Source organism: Gambusia affinis, linkage group LG15 (assembly GCF_019740435.1).
Source record: "Gambusia affinis linkage group LG15, SWU_Gaff_1.0, whole genome shotgun sequence".
In the NCBI taxonomy this organism is placed as follows: Eukaryota; Metazoa; Chordata; class Actinopteri; order Cyprinodontiformes; family Poeciliidae; genus Gambusia; species Gambusia affinis.
Window position 1 is genome coordinate 1,043,405 of NC_057882.1, and position 19,975 is coordinate 1,063,379.

General features: G+C 34.6%; 1 protein-coding gene across 1 annotated transcript in view; it reads right to left on the bottom strand.

Annotated features, from left to right (window-relative positions):
- The window catches only part of zgc:77151 (uncharacterized protein LOC337153 homolog), a 49,154-nt gene that overhangs the window by 19,517 nt on the left and 9,662 nt on the right, over positions 1-19,975 (bottom strand). The window contains exons 2-3 of the mRNA XM_044141588.1: positions 6,261-6,413; positions 4,305-4,412 (exon numbers count right to left, since the gene is read on the bottom strand). Coding sequence (XP_043997523.1) covers positions 4,305-4,412; positions 6,261-6,413 — 261 coding nt within the window. The remainder of the gene's footprint in view (positions 1-4,304; positions 4,413-6,260; positions 6,414-19,975) is intronic.

The following is a 19,975-nucleotide window of genomic DNA, read 5'->3' on the forward strand; positions in this document are numbered from 1 at the left end:
AATCCACAATCATTTTCTGGCTCTTGGAGAAACATTAGAGTGAAAAATGACGGTGACACGGTTAGAACTGCTCTGTTTTTCAATTACAAATGTGATGATCCTCCAGCTGCTGCCAATCAAACGCGTCTTCAGCTGAGAAGGTTCAGTGGAGATCAAAGGCTGCTCTTTATGAAACAAGTCACTTAAAAAAACACATTTTTACAGCTAAAACACAGGATGTGGCAGCTGTCAGCTGAAGCTTAAAACCACGAAGAAAACTACTGATCATTTTTTTGGAAATGAATGAACGCTGGTGCAAATTGAGCTGAAAACATTTAACTGTGGTTATATAGAATCAGTTTTATAAAATTTCAGAAGATAAGAGATGAAGACAGACCATCTGTCTTCATATTGATAGTAGGATCAGATGTAACTACATATTAATACTGAATTCACAAATTAATAAGTGTAATTTCAAAATCAGAGACTATTTTAGTCCTGCTAACTTAAAACAAAAACACCCCAGATCTATTTTCGAGTTCAGTGTTAAGACTTAATTTTTTTTCCCACTGTTAATGTTATACTTAATTTTTCTGACTTTTTCTGACAAAAAAGCGACTGCTGATGTATCTATTCCAATGTAAATCACTTTCACTTTGTCAATGAACCGCTAATTAAAGTTAGTTGCGATAACCCTAAGGTGCTAATCATTAACATTAGCAATGCTAAAGTGCCAATCATAATATTTTCACTGACACTAAACACAACGACAAAATGGAAGCTAATGTTACAGAGCATAATTCATCCATACTGTTACCCATCATGTGTCAACATCATGTTGCAATAGCATATCGCCCACAATAAGGTGAAATTTGTTACTGCACACCTCCTGTACAGCTTCAGGGATTGATTCTTTGGAACAAACTTTTCACTCGTGGTCTCAGTTTTATAGTTGCTAACTCTGTTGACGATTTTACCTAATTGACCTTGGTCAGAAAGAATGCAGGACATCATCAACAAGGCATTCTGGGTACAGAGTAATTGTCATTTGCAGCACTGCATCACAGGTGGAAAATGCGAGGAGACGAAACACAATGTCTGCGTAAACAGTCTTCATCCACTTCCAAATAAGAGCATGAATATGAAGGTCTAACTACTTGAAAAGTCGAAAACAAAAACTTCAACAGAGAAGTGAAACTTTTTCAACAGAGTTAACAAATCACAAAGTAAATTATCCTGAAACATTTATTTAGGGGAAGTTAAGTGCACAAAAAATTTTCAAAGTTATCAAAAATGCTAAAACACTAAATAAAAACATCTCTGCTATTAACGCATTGGTGGAAGTGTGTCCAACACTGTATTTTGTTGTTCATGTATTTATGGAAGGCTGGTTGCAGGATGAGTTTTAGATATATAATTTAAACTCATTTTATAATCAGAAGAAATTAAGAATCAACCTTATTGACCAAGGTTGTGTTTACAAACATGATCTTATTCAATTTAAAACTGTTGTTTCAAATTAAATAAAGAATCCATATTACTGCCTTTATACCTCAGATTTTTAGTTCAGAAGTTCAAGAAAATAGGGCTGCACAGTGGCGCAGATGGTAGATCTGTTGCCTTGCAGCAAGAAGGACCTGGGTTCGATTCACGGCCTGGGGTCTTTCCGTATGGAGTTTGCATGTTCTCTCTGAGTTCCACGGCTTCCTCCCACAGTCCAAGAACATGACTGTCAGGTTAATTGGTCTCTCTAAATTCTCCCTAGGTGTGAGTGTGAGTGTGTGTGTGAATGGTTGTTTGTCCTGTCTGTCTCTGTGTTGCCCTGCGACAGACCGGTGACCTGTCCAGGGTGAACCCCGCCTCTCACCCGGAACGTAGCTGGAGATAGACACCAGCAACCCTCCGGACCCCATTAGGGACGAAGGGTGAACAGAAAATGGATGGATGGAAGTTCAAGAAAATATAACTAATATGGATATGAATCCTTCATGATATTTAGTATAACAACTATTGATAAAAAGTGTTACAAATTCCCCTTTTGGCTATAAATCTACCAATGTGTACAGTCAGAGGTCTCCAATGAGTATAAAATTGGCTATTTCAGAACACCAGTGACATTAAAAAGTGCAGTAGCACAGCTTAACAGCACACACTAATTGCATTTAAATATGCTCATGTTAACCAATGCTGTTATGAGCCTCTTAATATTTTTTTTGAGAAAAAATAAATAGTATTTTGGGGAGATGAATGAGAACATCACATCTTCCTTGGAGGGCCATAACTCAACCTTACAGTAGAAACACCATGTACAATTTAAATGAGTCAAGGGAGTTGGACTTCGCTTGACTGAAATTACATGTTGATTCACGTATAGGTTTTTAAGAAAATTCCTGTTTAATTTAACATATCTGCTTCACAAAATCATTCCGATGTGAGACCACAGAAAAGTACTGCCACTCGCAGTTTGACATTGTTTTGATGCGATCGATTTAAAGTTTTTGCACAGCAGCTTAAATTCCCACCCATTTCTGTCTGCCTGTAGTGGGAATTACCATAGCAACCAGTGACTATGAAAATCTCTATTAATAAAGCACTGTTCTTGAAATTCTGTTTTTAAAAGTGTCGATTAAGGGCCTTATACCACTTAAGCTGCTTAAGAAAAAAATGACAAAAATTGTGTCAAGATGACCATAGAAACATCTTGTTTCTGTGAGACATTTTATGTGAGATGAAATGTGGAAAATTTGGTTTCAGACAAGTCATAAGATTTACATTAGCTTCATTTCTACAGCAGACGTTCACATGGGAGCTGAGCATCGGACAGCATGTGATGAAAAACACTCCATCTCATCAGATAATACTTTTCATTAACAACATGGCTGACTGTTGGAGCTTTGCTGCAGATTAAGCCAAATAAATAACATCTGAGCAAAGATGCTGAGTGAGTTAGAATTTATTTTTTCCAGGAGGAAATATAGTCTGGATTTTAACCTGTTTAGATTTCTGTGCAGAGATGTTTGGTTCTAAAAAGGAGCCAGTGATCTGGTGGAGACGATATTATTAGATGTTCTTTAAGTGCAGCTCAGGCTATATTAAGGAGACATTTATTCTCAGTGTTAGTCTACAGCTGCAAGATTAGATTTCACATCGGCTACATTTCATTTATTTTCGCAGTATTTCTCTATTCTAAATGCATGTTCTTCTTAAAATTTATTTTTAGGAAATACAGAAGGAACATTTAGTCTCCTGGTTGTCTTCGTGGCCTGATCTGCTGATTCTGATTATTTAGAATTTTTATTTAATGAATCAAAATATACCAGATGCAGAAACATTCAGGTTCATTCCTAAGAGTAGTTTGAATCTAACAATAAAAAAGGGAATTAACTAAACTGGATTTTTATAATTTAGCAAAAAGGAAGAAAGCGTGTGATTCTCGGAAATAAGAAGCCAATTTCTCAAAAAAGTGTTTTGTTGACCTGCAAAGTGTTATGTTTCCTTTCTGATTACCTAAAACCATCTGCAATACAGTCAGATCTGAGACAAATTAATAGATCATGAAGATTGGCCATTTTATTTTATTGTTAATATTCAGAAGCAGTCCTGACTTATTCTGGGAGCTACAGATGATGGTGATGGCAAGGAGGCCTTTCAAACGCAAACATTTGGAGTTCATAGCTATTAACAAAAAATTTCCTCAAAGAGCTCTGAGAAATTATTTTAAAAATGGCATTTTTCCATAAAACGTAAATATTTCTATAATTTTTTTCCAAAACTGACAATACCTGTCATTGTTTGACATTAAGGGATTAATTGAAACTTTCCCTATAAAACTACATGTGTGAAGTAACGGCAATATGAAAAGAATTTATGCAAATGAATCCTTGCATTAAAATAAGTTTCTTTTTGAGTTTGAGGCCAAACCTCAAAGACACCGCCTGTTTTGTTTTATTAACCTATCAGGCTTACTTCATTAAAATCTCTTTTGTTTGAGTTCTTCGACAACAAGTGGAAAACATTTGATATTTTTATTTTTCAATCTTTGATAAACTCAGTTTAATTATTTGATTCAATAAATATAAACCCAGACATAAAATAAAATTTGTATCCTTTAAAAATGCAGCTTTTAACTCACAGGAAAGGACAAGAAGTCCTCTTCAGATTCACTTACTATGAATCTGATTGGATTTTGATAACCAATAATAACGGGTTGATTAATGGACAATAAAAATCAGAATTAGGTTGATGAAAAAGAGATTGAGGAGAAAACCTTAAATGATAGCAATTATCTCTAAATACCTAAAACAACAAAACCTTAAACGTGCTACCTCTCCATGCTCCCTGGTTCGGCCTTTTGGAGTGTCCTCAGGCAGGAAGTAGAGTCTGGCGCTAGCCAGCAGGTGGCGCCGAGCCTGATCTTCCCACAGCAAGGTCACCTGTACAACAACAAAAACAGACCACAGCTATTTTTCCAACCATCTGAAAAACCGTCAGTTAGGCAGCATCTGTTTAAATCACTTCAGATTCTGGTGAAGTTTTACTTTCAGTTTCATTGTAATGAATTCTGCTTTCTAACATCTGGTTGAATGAGCACAAGGCCGGAAACTCAGATGGCTTCTCTGGCTAAAACTCAAGTTCTAAATCGATGTGAACAAGCAGAAAAGGCAAACAGAGGTGAGTGAGGAAGATGACGATTTAAATGTCAAACAGATCAGAATTAAAGATGACATACGTGAACTACAGGAGGACAGACAGGACTCTCCAATGGCTTTTATTGGAAACTCACACTGAACCACCGGCGTCGCTTGTTGGAGGGCTACTGGAACTTTGTTATCTATTCAAATGTATTTGAATAAAAGCTGCTCGTGGTGGAGCAGCGCCTCAGGAAGCTACTATAGACACATTCTTTGAGATCAAAAAATATTTGAAAACCCCCCGAAAAAATGTATTGGATTAAGAAAATATTGAAATAATCATCAACTCATTTAGTAATAGAATAATCGCTAACTGGAGTATACAGACTGAAAAAAGGCCATTTGCTGAAAAAAAATATATATTCAGAGCAATTAAGCAAAAACTGTTTTATAAATTGCATTTCATGTAAAAAAAGAAGCAAAAAACAAACAAATAAAAAAAAAACTATTTGCTACATTATTTTGCAACCCATTTATTCCCATAACAGATAAATACAGCTATGGTGAAATATTCCGTTGTGCGATTCATCGAGCCAATTGACATAAGGTATAATAATCTGTCGCCATCTGTATTTTTTGTGGACAGAATCTTCAGGACAGTTTTTTAAAGAAAAAGAGCTGCAATAGAAAGTAAGTACCGATAGTTTTCCTCCAAAATGTTGCATCTTGATATTGTCAAACAAATCAGGTAATAGTATTTTTTTTATGGTTTTACAGGCTGAGGTGACCTAAAATATCAAAACTATTTCAAAACAGGAGAGGATAAACTAAGATTTTGATGCACTGTATGGTTTTGTTACAGAGAAGAACGATGCAATCCCAATCCCAATCCATTGAGCTATCTATTGGTTTTAGTTAAGAGACAAATATGAGCTGCAGATTAATTTATGATGGACAACAAATCAATCTCATCAATAAATCACTCATTTATGAAGATTTCATTTTTGGAAAATCTAAATTATTTTTCTCACCAATCCCCTCCTTGGGCCTCCATAGTTCAGAGTGATGTCAGAGGCCGCCATCTTGTTTCACAGCTTTTAATTGTTTGGGCTCTGAATTTAGGTAAACTATATGAAAATAAACAAATCTATCAATGTGAAATGCTTAGCACTCTGTCCCAACAGAAAGCCTCTGCATCCAAGAACCTTCTCCATTGTGTTCTACTACTCTTCTATTCCTGGCCCATTCACTCTATTATTAATGTATCTATAATAGTGGCATATTAACACCTGTAGAACAGAACAAAATGTCCACAGATTGGGAACACTTTTTTTTTTTTAACAAGCCTGAGTAGATGGGAATAATGGTGAGTTTACTGCACTCAGTATTTTAGAATTGTTACAAACAATAAGCTGCTTCAAGTAACTTTTTAGGTGACTGATTAAAAAAACTGTTTGAACTGGGGTTTTGAGTTCAACGTAGCATCTTTGTTCTTCAGTCTGATGGGAGTCGGACAAGACAAAGTTTCAGAACTTTTTCCAACACCAATTAGCTGTCATGAATAATGCACTCTCCCATCCAAAGGGAAACGCCTCAATATGTGAAGCAGCTTCAATAAAGGAGAGAGTCTGAATTAATAAGGATTGTCACCTCGGCTATGCAGATGGGATCCTCCGGCCCACATTGGATGAAGTAGAACTCGCCGAGCTTCCACACCTGGAGCGGCCCGTCAGGCTGAGCTCTGCTGCTCACCGACTTGTAGAAGGCATAGCTGCCTCTCTGGCAGGAGGGAGCACCCACCCACTGAGGAGGAGGAAGACGACAAAGAGTTAACATGGAGCTCCACTCTTCATCACTTACCAATGTGAACAGCTGTAGAACAAACCAGAATGCAGGGGTTCTTATGGTTTAAAACAATCTGCAGGTTTCCAACAATGTTTTGGTTCTTTTCCCGTTTAACGTGTGACAACCATAACTCCTTGTTTTATCACAAAATAAGTAAAACGATCAGAAGCGTATGACAGTTGATTTTTGTTTGGATTTCAAACATTTGTTTGGCAAACCTGGAACCTCAGTGACATTTGAAAATGTAAAAAAAAACACTAACTCCACAGACTAAACATGAGCAGAGCAAGACAAAATTCATGTGTCAACTGTATCCTTAGAAACTGAAAGGAGGCAAAAACATCCTGGATTAAAAAACAATGTTTAAATCTTAAAACTTTGACTCAAATATATCTAAAACTTAAAAATTTTCTACATAGTAAAGTTAGAATGTTTACATACTTACAGCTTCAAATTTTCTGTTTCACAGTTCTTACATTTTAAACTTATTTTAAAGAAACGTCACGGACACTACAGAAGGCAGCAGAGCAGTTCCTCTACCCCACCTATTGCTGTACACTGCTGGTGTTTGTTTGGTTGCAAGGAAGTCTTGGCTGGTTAGAAATATTTCTGGTATTAATAAACAGAGCTATGTGAAGGAAATGAAACTAAATGGGGCAAACAATTAGCAGCAAGTATATTGAACTCTTATTTTTATGTATGAAATTGTATGAATGTTTGTATCTTGAATGTTTTAAGGGACTTTGGGTGGAAATTAGAATTTTGCTAACTCTTGCATATTGACGACAACAACGTACATTCATTAATATGGGTCTTGTCTTATTTAAATAAAATCAATTAAATAAATCAACTAATAAAATAAAATAAATGAAATGAAATCAATTAATTGATGAGCTGCTCATTGATTAGTTAGTAAAATTAATAGATAACTTTACTAACTTGTCAGCTAATAGCTCGTTCCAGTTTTATTACTCTATGAAATTTGGAACCTTTTGATAATAACATTCTGCAGAATGAAATAACACAAATGATTCAAAGAACATACATTTATTTATTCTATTATTTCAGATGCAGTAGGAATCATTTTTGATTTTTTTTTTTGCTACAAACTGAAACAAGAATACACATCACAGTCCAGTTCACACAAGAAAGAGTGCTAATGTGATATGGGCCATGACAGATACCATCTAAAGAACTCCACACTAAAGTAATGCAGGAAAAGTTACCAGAAATAAAACACCATAACTTTAAGATCTGCTTGCATACTTTTAGTCAGCAGCTAAAAAAAATTTAATGTTTCTTGTAATCTCCTAGAGCATTGGAAAGCAGAAATCAATAAATAAATAAAATAAAAGCACTGTGATCTGTGATCCTACAGATACATCTCACTACCTGAAGGCTTCCTCTCTAATGCTCTCTCAGTGGTTTGTTTATCCATGTCTGTAATTAATTGGATCACTTTCTGATTAGATAAGTGAAAAGAACCTAAAAATGTGAAATTTGGTTATTTTTCCTGATGTACAGAACCCTAGCCTAAAACCTGGAATTGGTACTTAAGCAGAATTCAGAACAGAGAAATGGGTAATTAAAAACTATTTTTCACTTCACAGGGCAGAATCTCAACCATTTCAAAACAAAAAAAGCCAATCGGTCTAAAAAGTTATCAGTATTTCAAACTGCTGAAGAAGCAACCCCAATGTAGCTGGGGAACAATGACATTAACCTTTTGCTGTGACCCCTTCAAATATTTTGTAGGGTATGTTCAAACTGAAATTTTGCAAAGTACATGCAGTGAGGCAGCAGTTGCACATTTTATCAACAACTTTCTGAACAGGAAATTGTAATATATTAAACAACTCAGGGAAGAAATGTTAAACATTAACCCCTTACAATATTAAAGCTGACGAGGCAGCTCCACATCCTTTCACACTCACTCTGAATCTGTGTGTTTCAACCTTTTATTCGAACTGCCTGAACGCCATGACATGCAGAAGCCTGTTCTATCTGAATCACCAGCATAGGCTTTTCCACAGAATTTCTTAATGTGGGGGATTTAAAGAAAAGAAAAACATAGGACAACAACTCGGAAAAACATTTAAGCCCTAGAATGAAAATCAAACCAATAAAATGTTAAATATAATATTCAGATGTTTTTGGGGTTTTTTCATCTGGAATAACAACTAAAAAGCAACAGGCAGCTTTCCAGAAACATGTCATAAACTTATGAAATTAAGTTAATCATTCAGAGTGTGTATTGAGGACGATCCAACCTGCAAATTCAGGGACTTAGTCTGAACCTCCTCTTAATGACACTCCAACCATGTGACAAAAGAATTTACAAGCCTTTATAGTGTTGGTTCAATCAAACACTAGAGCTATGTTTTCACCTTCACAATATTCCAATAAGTTTTGTTTAAATGACACTTTATATGAAGAGAAGCACTTCCAATCACATCCAAATAATTTCAGTCCTGACAATCATTCACATTCAATCCAATATCAAAGCATAAAATACAATTTGATGATAAATGCATTTCAACCACAAGCTTAACTAATGTAAACACAACATATTTTCATGTTCATGGCTTTCAAATTTATGTTGTAGGCTGCGGAAGTTGTCAGAGAAAAAGGCAAGGCAAGGCAATTGTATTTATATAGCAACTTTCAGCCAAAGACAATTCAAAGTGCTTCTACAAGAAAGTAAAAAAACCCCGAAAGGTTGCAGTGTAAGCTGCCGGATTGTACGTCAAAGCCTGTGTCACACTGAGTGATATTTTTGTTGAAATCTGATAAACACTGTGCAAAACACTGTGGTTAATAGCAGAACCAGGGACTTTTCATATTAAACAGCAATGAATTGCTGGATAAAATACATGACAAATGGATGGAAGGTTTAAAAAAAGAGCTTTTTAAATAATTTTCTTATTGAATGGGTCTGTAAATCTGTTTTATTATTAGACATTTACTCATAAGTGCAACACATTATACAGATTGATTACCCACAAATGGAGGTTTGAACGCCTTAATTTCTGTTAATTATGATGATTTTCCACTTACAGTTTATGGAACATGATATTTAAAATTAGAAAATTACAATTATACCAATCAAAAATCTTTTTTAAAAAACAGAAATCAAATCAAATCAAATCAAACTTTATTTGTATAGCACATTTCAGCAGCAAGGCATTTCAAAGTGCTTTACATCAAATCAAACACAAAATACAATGCAACATAGAATCAACAATAAAAACACAACATCAATAAGTTTGCAATTGATTACGTTTCGAATACAACTCTAAACAAGTGGGTTTTTAGTTGAGATTTAAAGGAAGTCAGTGTTTCAGCTGTTTTACAGTTTTCTGGAAGTTTGTTCCAGATTTTTGGTGCATAGATGCTAAATGCTGCTTCTCCTCGTTTGGTTCTGGTTCTGGGGATGCAGAGCAGACCAGAACCAGAAGACCTGAGAGTTCTGGAAGGTTGATACAACAGCAGCAGATCTTTAATGTATTGTGGTGCCAAACCATTCAGTGATTTATAAACTAACAACAGTATTTTAAAGTCTGTTTGAGCTACAGGGAGCCAGTGGAGAGACTTTAAAACTGGTGTTATGTGCTCTATCTTCCTGGTTTTAGTGAGAACACGAGCAGCAGCATTCTGGATCAGCTGCAGCTGTTTGATTGATTTGTTGGACAGACCTGTGAAGACGCCGTTACAATAATCAATACGACTGAAGAATGTTCAGTTCATTCCTGAACGCATGGATGAGTTTCTCTAGATCTGGCTGAGACATTAGTCCTTTAATCCTGGAAATGTTCTTCAGGTGATAGAAGGCCGTCTTTGTGACAGAAATGTGGGCTAAAAGAAAAGAGAAAAGTAGGCTTACTACCTGCTTAAAGGCTGCTATTTTTAAAAGGCACTTTTGATGTGACAAACGAGAGTCATCTGGACATATATTGTAATTGGGGCCTGCCCATAGCAATGCATAAGGAGCAATGCCTGCCATGCAATGCCTCCATGCATTGCATGGCAGGCACCTATTGTTCTACACCCAATAGAATGTTTTTTTTATTATTGGGGCCTGCCCATAGCAATGCATAAGGAGAGGCTCATCAAAATCACTAACGAGCTCACCAGGTGCAACTCTGGTCGTCAAGGGGACGAGGCAACCACTAAATCCTGAAAATACCCTATTTTTGAGGATTTTCTGTGTCGTCATAACTTCATGTAGAAACGCCATTCAAACTTCATTTTGTAGATACGTCCGTGATCTCTTTTAAAGTGAAGACAGCACATCGATATGAATTATGGTTTGTCCACAACTTCTTTCTGTTTAACCCAAAGTTTTTGATTTTTTGAAAAATCACAGTGTAAATGCTGCTCCGCTAGAGTGAGAGTCAGAGTGACATTTTGACCCCAAATCATTTTTTAACTCGCCCTCACGCTCACAAATATTGCATGATTGGTATGAAACTCGGTCATGACATTGATACGCATGCCTGCTCCGGTCAAATGTTTTCAAAAATTATCTAGCGCTTACGGTTTTCTCTCCAGGTGCTTCAGAGCAAAGTCATGTGCCAGGGTATCTGACAGATCTCACTGATTCACTTCCATGTATTTCTGAATAATTTCAGACCTTGGCACACACTTTTTTTATCTCATCACTGTTAATACTGTGAGTGAGGTAGAGATATGAATCGCAGGACTATCGGAGATGACAAATAGCCCTCTCATACGCTTCAAACGGTTTTCGAATATGTATTACGGTTCCCGAACAGGAAAGAGTTGTTTGCAATGCTTTTTTTAGTCAAACTGGCTGGCTCAAACAGAGAATTGTCTCCCCCTGGATGTCTCACTCACAGCTGGCAGAGAGGATTATTTACCATAGCAACGGAACCCAGAGCAGGGAGAGCTGCTTAGGACTACAAATACGCATCACTGTAGTTCTAACTAGTAGTTCAGTTAAAACAGAGGACTGAGCTGGCCTTTAGAACTACTTGCTGCTATGGGCTGTATATAACTCATTTAACTCAGTCACTGTTACACATGGGATGAGCTTGGCCCTTTGAAATGAAGCTTACTGAAAATTTCAAAATAAAAGCCCTTGAAAATTTTTACATCAGGTAATTGCTTTTTTGAGCTTCATATGACTGATTTAATCCAATGACTGTTACACATGGGATGACTTTGACCTTTTCAAATGAAGCTTAACAAAAATTTCTAAATAAAAGCCTTGGCAATTTTTACATCATGTAATTGCTCTTTTCGGCTTTATGTGACTGGTTTATCCAAAGCACTCTTACACATTGGATTAGTGTGGGCATTTAATATGAAGCTTACTGCAAATTTCAAAATAAAAGCCTCAATATGCCCCGGCGGTGCAATGATATCATTCTGCATTATCTGTTTCTCTCAGATTAGCCTTTTAGCTTAAATAAGCTATTACCTATTTTTCAGACTTATTAGCCATGTTTAGTATACTTAATGGAGTAAGTAAATGACAGTAAACATTCTAATGATACCCCACATGCTACTGAAAGTATTTATGCTTACATTAGCATATTTGCTCATTTTTTTTAGCTAATACACTTACTTTGTTCTGTGTATTAGCGAAACGGTCTCAATTTATTACATACTTTATCATACTGAATGTTGCATGTCTAGCTTACTTAACATTCTTGTGATTCTCCACATGCTATTGATTACATTGCAGCTTTCTTTAGCATTGATGCTAATTTTTAGCATCAGAATGTTGGGTCCAAACCGACGGGCACACTTTGGCAGGCCCCAGTTAAATTTCTTCAGGAATTTTCTAGTTTATTGAATATGACTGTATGTTAGTATCTCGCCTCTCCCCTGGAACATTAGCTGGAGATAGGCACCAGAAAATTAATAGATGGATGGACTGTATATTAACAGTTTAACAGAAAGTTTTGTTTGCTACTAAGCAACAAAGCAAAAACATTCTCTACTCCTCTATGTTTAGGATGCAAGAAATAAATAAATGAATATCCCTCTAACACAAAATAGTAGAAGTACCTTTTATTAGTAAATAAATTTATCAGAAATAAATTGCATGTTCAGTTCTATGCAAGAAGGAAATACAAGCTATGTTTGGTTGTTATGTCTAACAAGGTTGAGGATGAGTCTGGTTCAACTGCCAAACTCTCTACCCACTTCTCCAAAACAAACACAAAGGGATCCTGTGGCAACTAATAAAACTGACATTCATTTTCCTCTTTGCTCTACTAGAACAAATTATTACATCTCAAAATATGCAAGTTTAACAAACTCTTTTGCTGCTGAAAAAAATAAAGATCTCCCAAAACAGAGTTTTAGCACTTTAAAATCAAAGCCAAGAACAGGTTTCATTAACCTTTTCTGGAATCCTTATTTCATAACTGCTTTCTGTATTTACTAAAGTCTTGCAAAAAAAGTGCAACAAAAACAGGAGGAAATTTGTAAAAAGAAATTGAAACCTCTTGTGCATGTTACATGCATAAAAAACTAACGTTTTTAAAATAAATGTTATTCTGATAGTGAAGAAAACCTTTGACTAATTCTACATCACAGATAACATCCAACATCTTGGGTAAATCTTGATACATCTGCAAATGAACTTGTTTCTAAACACATTTGAGGGCTACTTAAATTCCCCTTTCATCTGTCACACTTTTTGATACCAATGATACAATGGAAATTCAAATATTTCATTGGTTTCTCTAAAATTAGAAGAACATACAATAATAACTATTAAAAGCATATTTTGGAGGAGCTTGTTCTAAATATTTATTAAATCTACAGCTCAGCTTTCATAATTAACTTGTCTCATTTCACAAGCAGCAGCTGATCACTTTTTGAATTGGCCGATGTGGAACAATAAGTCAGGAACACCTCTGATGTATTCATACATCTGAAAGCTGGTATCTTGCTGCTGCTAGTGAATAAACCTGCAGCTCTGATTTCTCTGCTTTATATCAGGAAGCAAAATGAAATGCCAACACCTGAGAAATGAAAGAGCTCGGCCTTTTCAGTAAACTGGATCCTCTGAATACATTTTAAGACAAAATCTTACAAATAAACAACCTGAAGGATAATCTGCGTCTTTCAAACCGGTGAGAAGCCACCATTTTGGATCCACAGCTTCACTTAGGAAACTACGCTTTTGTGTGACTTCTTACACATTTTTTTTGAATATTCATACATTCATACATACAAAGAACATGTGATAAAGCTGCTACCACGCTGGAAATTATGCACAGTGAACCAAAAATTAGGTTGCTTAGTTGAAAGAAAATATTTTGTAAAATTATTTTTGAGGATTATCTTTTGGAATATTGTCTGCTACTTTGATTTCTTAAGGCTTTTATAAGCAGAATATCACATTTAAATTAATCTCCATATACAACAGTAAATGGCTGTCATGTGAATTATACAGTTTTTTTCTATCGAAAAACCTTCTTCACCTTTTTCATTGTTGGCTTAAAGAAAAAGTTTACATTTGCTTTATTTAATCTCACAACATGTAATATGGTGTTTTTCCATAAAATATGTGTTCCATTACAAAAATAGTTGGAGATTTCTTCTGTCTGTATTCATTACAGACAGAAGATTCTTTACAGATTTTACTTATTTGGAGATCATTACATTCCTCCAAACTACAAATATTTTCTGGAATAATACTTTTAAACTCAAATTTTAAAATGGAATCATGCAAAAGAAGGTTTTCATCCCGTCAGAAAAAAATGGTTCAAAATCAAGTATTTTTTGAAGAGAAAACCATAAAAAAAACAATATTGTTTGGTACTAATGAGGAGTGGTTGATATTAAATGTATTTTTTAGCTGCAGATGCATTATTTGCTACAATGTATTAGACATTCACTAAAGGAATTCCATATTGTTTCATTTCAGGCAATAAAATGTTACATTTTCTTCTTTAAAAAATAAACTAACATATGTTTGTTTTGTTTAACCTATTTCTAATATTGAACAAAAAAAGTGGTTAAAGGAAAAAAATCAGCAGAATGTGCCAATATTTTTTAATCCGATTAATTGATTGTCAGAATAATCAATAGAATTATTGATTGCTAAAATAATTGTCAGTTGCACACTAGTTGGTACAGGATAATGAAGAGAGATCTGCTGATGGCGTAAATTAGACAACTATACATAAATGCTCAACTCTGTAGTAGTCTCAAAATATTAGAGAAATCATGCATAAGTTTATGACTTTTCTAAATAAGACTTTACACAGGAAAAATACTGTGGAACACAGACTGCTCTTTCCCATAGTGTGCCATAATATATTGTCAGAAAGATTTTTAAACGGTCCTTTACAGTTATAACCTGCTTTTTTATTTTTAAATAATCTTGTATAAAAATTTTTAAAACACTTGTTATATAGCACATGAATCACATCAACATTCCAATAAATAAAATACATCATACATCAGGCAGCTGCATTTTGTTATTACTCTAACATTGACAAGTCTGATTCAGCGGAGCTGAATTTTTATGGTAAGTGTTAGGCAACAACTTCTGATTAGTCTAATCATACGTACTAAGAGACAAAATACGGCAAAAGTCAGCAACACAGCTGATTACAGGCTTGGCAGCAGGCTACTGGAGAAAAGTGGATTCAAGCAGAATGCTTTTTTGTTTCACTCAACAATGTTGTCTGTCCATTTCAATTATGAAAATTTGTTTTTCTACATTAACATTTGGCTCAATAAAAGGTCAATTAGAAATTGTTGCAGCACACAATTTTACTAATATTTGACTGTAGGTCAAAATATTTTGTGATCACAAGATAAACTGAGGACCACATTTAGTCAAAATCATACAATTTTTTAAGGGTCTTAGGTTCTAACCTATCTACATCCGAAACCAGAAGAAATATGTTGGTGTCATTTACACATTACTTTAAATCCAAATCCCACCGGGGTATGAATAATTTTGGTCTTATCAGTATGTTGTTATTCAGTAGGGGAAAAAAAAGTCACAAATCTCTGCTCAGACTTTATGACGCAGCTGTAATCAAAACCAATGTAAGAATCTGCACACAATTTGTCCTGACAGTTGATAATTTAAATCATTTACTTCCATCAGAGTCTCCTGTCTGATCATGTTTTATTTAAATAAAAACTGATAACCAGGTAACCATGGAAGCAGGCACAGGCAATACAGCTCTCATGTTGTCATGCAACATGATGTTACATCTCTTTACACTTTAATATTTTTTGTCAAAAACAGAAACCAGGGGGCAACAACACAACATTTTATTATTTGGCAGTTTTGACCCTTTATTTAATACTGAAGACTGAGATCTTTTAAAGATAATCAAGCTGATCCACAAAGAAAGCAGCACACATGCTATACAGAACACGGCTGACAGGATGGGCTCAGTTTTTACAGCTCCACACTGCAGCAGCCGCAGAAACGCTGCTGTGGCTTAAACTGAAATCCATCATGTCGCCTCAGCTGCTCTGATCTCCTGTTTGCAGCTAAAAAAATAGCAAAAAATGTGAGTCACAGCAGCTTCACAGTAAACATAAAGCATGGACCAACAGTTGGATCTAAAATATTAAACTGATATTTGAAAAAGACAAATATAACTGATTGCATGATCCTTTTTGATTTATGGTTATTATTAAACTATCTTCATGCTGCATAAATATAAGCACTGACCTTCTACAGGGGCTATGAGGTTTTTAAATGAGTGGTTCCGTCTAACAAAAAGCAGAAATATCCAATTTAGCTCATTTCATTGTACAATAAATTATTTAATTTCCCAAAGTGTATTTGATTCCGCTGTGACCTATTAAAATTATTACTGGTTATATACTGTTTCCAGTATAGATCAATACAAATTGAGGCATAAATAAATTATTCTATATAGAAATAAAAATGTAATTTTGAAGAGAGCTTTCTAAGATTGGATTTTACAAACAGCAGAATTTAGTATTTTCTTTATATCAAAATGAAAGTATCTTTAATCTTTTTGGAATCTTGGACTGATCCCAAAGAACAATAACTTGAGTTTGTCTACTTTGGCCTAATGAAGTTCTGACTATTTCAAATACCAAATACATATTCAAATTAATCCTTATACCATGAACTCCTGGTATTTACAGGGATCAGGGAAATAACTAAATACTTGAGACACCCTCTAAAACATATATTAAAAGTTCAAACACCTAAAATACATTAATAAGTATTAAATGTGTGTCAATTTGCAATAGGCCAAGGAATTTTCTTTTGAATATGTTTTAAGGGGAAAATTTTTTATAAAAATATAAATAACTTACAAATTTATTCACATTTGAATAGGCGAGTTATGTTCCACAGAATTACATTGCATTAGATGCTTAGCAAACAGTAGATTAAGGTATGTGACGTGCCTGGAGGCTTCAATGGGGACAAGTCTCAAATACTTTCATTTTCTGTTTTATTAAAAACTACTTCCTCCATCACAAAATCTGAGGTGCATTTTCATGATTAATGTTTGCTGCATTTACTTGAAAAGTTTAGTGAAAATAAATTTGCATGTGGTGAAGTTAGACCTGTGTGAATTTATTGTATATTAAAACAAATTCAATTTCCATCTGCAAAGTTTATTGTTTTTCTCTTTTCTCTCTTGCTTTCTTCTAAAAACTAGATGACAAAAGTTTTCAGTCTTGTGCATTGATCTCAACTAGACCTTTTTTCTAAAGGACAATTTTGTTTACAGAGCCATTATAATTCATTTTATTTCTATTTTTTTGTTCCTTTGTTTATTTATTTTGGATATTTAAAATGTGTTCCAGTTCCACTGTTAAATCTTCATCAGAATTCTAAGTTTATTGATCTTTGAGAAGGCATTCGTACATTATTATTGTAATATCATTATATTATTTGAAAACAACAATATTATCTTTTATTGCAATAACTTCTGGGACAATTTATCAGACAGCAACAATTTATCAGGTGTAGTTGTAGTAGTAAAAATTAGAATTGTAGAAATGATAAGATCCCAAAGAAAACTTGAAATCACCAATAAAAGCCTGATTTAAAAGCTTCCATCCATTTTCTTCTGCTTTATAGGGCTGATTGAAACCTCTTTGTGTAAATATTAGGATGTTAAGACTAAATTCAGGATCTGTTCGTTTCTAGATGCTTCTTGTTTTCAGCTTAATGTAGAAAAAAAAAATCAACAAATCAACTAAACTGCTCGCAAAACTTTAATATTTCATTCACAGGTTAAGTTACTTTAAATAGAAAAAGGTGTCAATTCTTACATTTGAGAAGATCAATGCAAAAATACAGGGAAAATTTACTTAAATGTAAAATTAAAATAGATTCAAAATAGAAATATTGTAGAAGTTCAAGGACCTGTGGGAAAAATCAAGAGCACAAAGAAATCATGTAAGCTTGTATGAACTGTGATCAAAAAGAACAAATATTTATATTTTATTGATAATATATGTCTTTTCCATTGATCAGCCCATGCCTGCAACTCTGAATTTAGGCTTCCTCTCAGGGGCCGCACAGTTTTAACTGAGTATTTTTCCATATTAAATGTACAGCTATAAATCAGGCAGATGTCTTTTTCCCCTAGCTTATTATCCACATGAAATAAAAGATCCGATGTATAAATTGAGGGTGTGGTCTACATTGGAGAAGATTTACCAAACAAAATGCATATAATTTATTTTCTCTGCTTTCCAGCCCAGTTATAGTCAGCAGGGGCGTGTGTTTCCAAACTGCAGCTTCTCACCAGCAACCAGTCGTTCCTGTTCTGCTAGCAGTTGTCGTGACGTGAGCTTTCACCTCCTCTCTGCTGTTTAAAGGCTGAATATTCTCAAATTTTCACTCCCCTTTCTCCTCCTCCAGCACACCCTCCCCCTATTGTACCCACCACAGGCTGCCCTCCCCCCCAGCTCACATCAGCCCTCGGAGCGCTGTGAACCAGCTGTGGCAGGCCCTGGATCAGTTTTACCAAGATAAGAATAAAATGCCACAGCAGCGCAGACTCTATGTAAATCAACCTCCATTGATTTATTTGTTTTTTTGTTCAAATAAATGAACTTCTAATAAATGACATCACTGTGATGCATTCAAGGACCTGTGGGAAAAATCAAAAGCACAAAGAACTAAATGACTATGGTAAAAGATCTCAGTGTCGTTTTTCTATATTCAAACTAAACATTACTCTTGCACACAACTGTAGAAGAAATATTAGTAAAGGTCAAACAGTAAAAAGTAAAATTACAGAGCTGCAGTAGATTAAATTAACACAAGGTCTCTATGAAAACTTTATGGCTCCATCGTAGAGACATGCTGACGAAGAAACAAATACCAGACCAAGACAAACACCAAACACCCACGGAACAATTACAGCAACATTAACAGGATGAAGTCAGAAAACATGAGAAAAACCACACCAAAATGACTTTAAAGGATTTAGGTTCAAATCCTGCTTTAAGAAATTTAAATTGTAAATATCTAATTTAAAAATGTGACTAAATAACTTGAACTTGAGAGAATCCCAGAAATACTTTGATTCAAGATTAGTCAAAGTTTATGTTTTATTTGAGATGCACCAGACATTAGAGTTGGCCAATTGTTCCTTTATTAATTGCAGTTGTTGTTTTCTATATTTTCTATCTATATTTTTCAGTATTAAAAAATATAGATTTTTAATTCCCCAGTCATTCATTAAAAACATCAAAAGTAAGCAAAAAATAGTAATCAAAATTTTCAGTGCAGAACCCTTATGTGATTTCTGTTTTTTAAAAACAGAAATCACATAAAGGTTGGAGTTAGACTAATATCAAAATTTGGGACAAAACAGATGATACATAATTATTACATATATTTTCCTATCATTTCAACACTCAGGAAAAAAATAACCTTCGCACTGCTGACATTGCTTCATTTTAGGGCTGTTGTAAACAAATATTTTAGTAATCAAGTAATCCATCGATTATTCTTACAATTAACTAAGTAATCGGATTAAAAAAAAGATAAAATAAAATATTGGTAAATCTGGCATAACAGTTACGTTTTGGAGTTTAGAAAACTAACCTGTAAGAATAACAGCTCAGTTAACCTGAAGAAAAGTTATACAAAGATCTGAAATTATATTCAAATCAATAATAAAGAGGCAGGCTCACAAATACGCTTATAAAAATGTCTATAATCCAGCTTTTAATTTCTGTATTCATCTTCAGCAAGTTTAATAGATGAACTCTCACTTTGCCCCATACCTGTCAAACTTTGGGTTTGAGAATACGGGGAAATGTCACGAACGAACAAAGTAAGATGGGGCGGTGGAGGGGAGGAAATAGACCAGGTTCCAGGTGAACTTAAGTCCGCGGGGGAAAGACGACGAACTTAAGAACAGGAGGTTAAAAATATCAACATCTAGCGTTATTGATGTTAATGCCAAAATATTAGGGGTACTGGACCAATTTTAATATCTGAGATCAGCATTGCTGTTATGGGCGATTGCCAATATTATTTATGCTTTACATATTTCCCT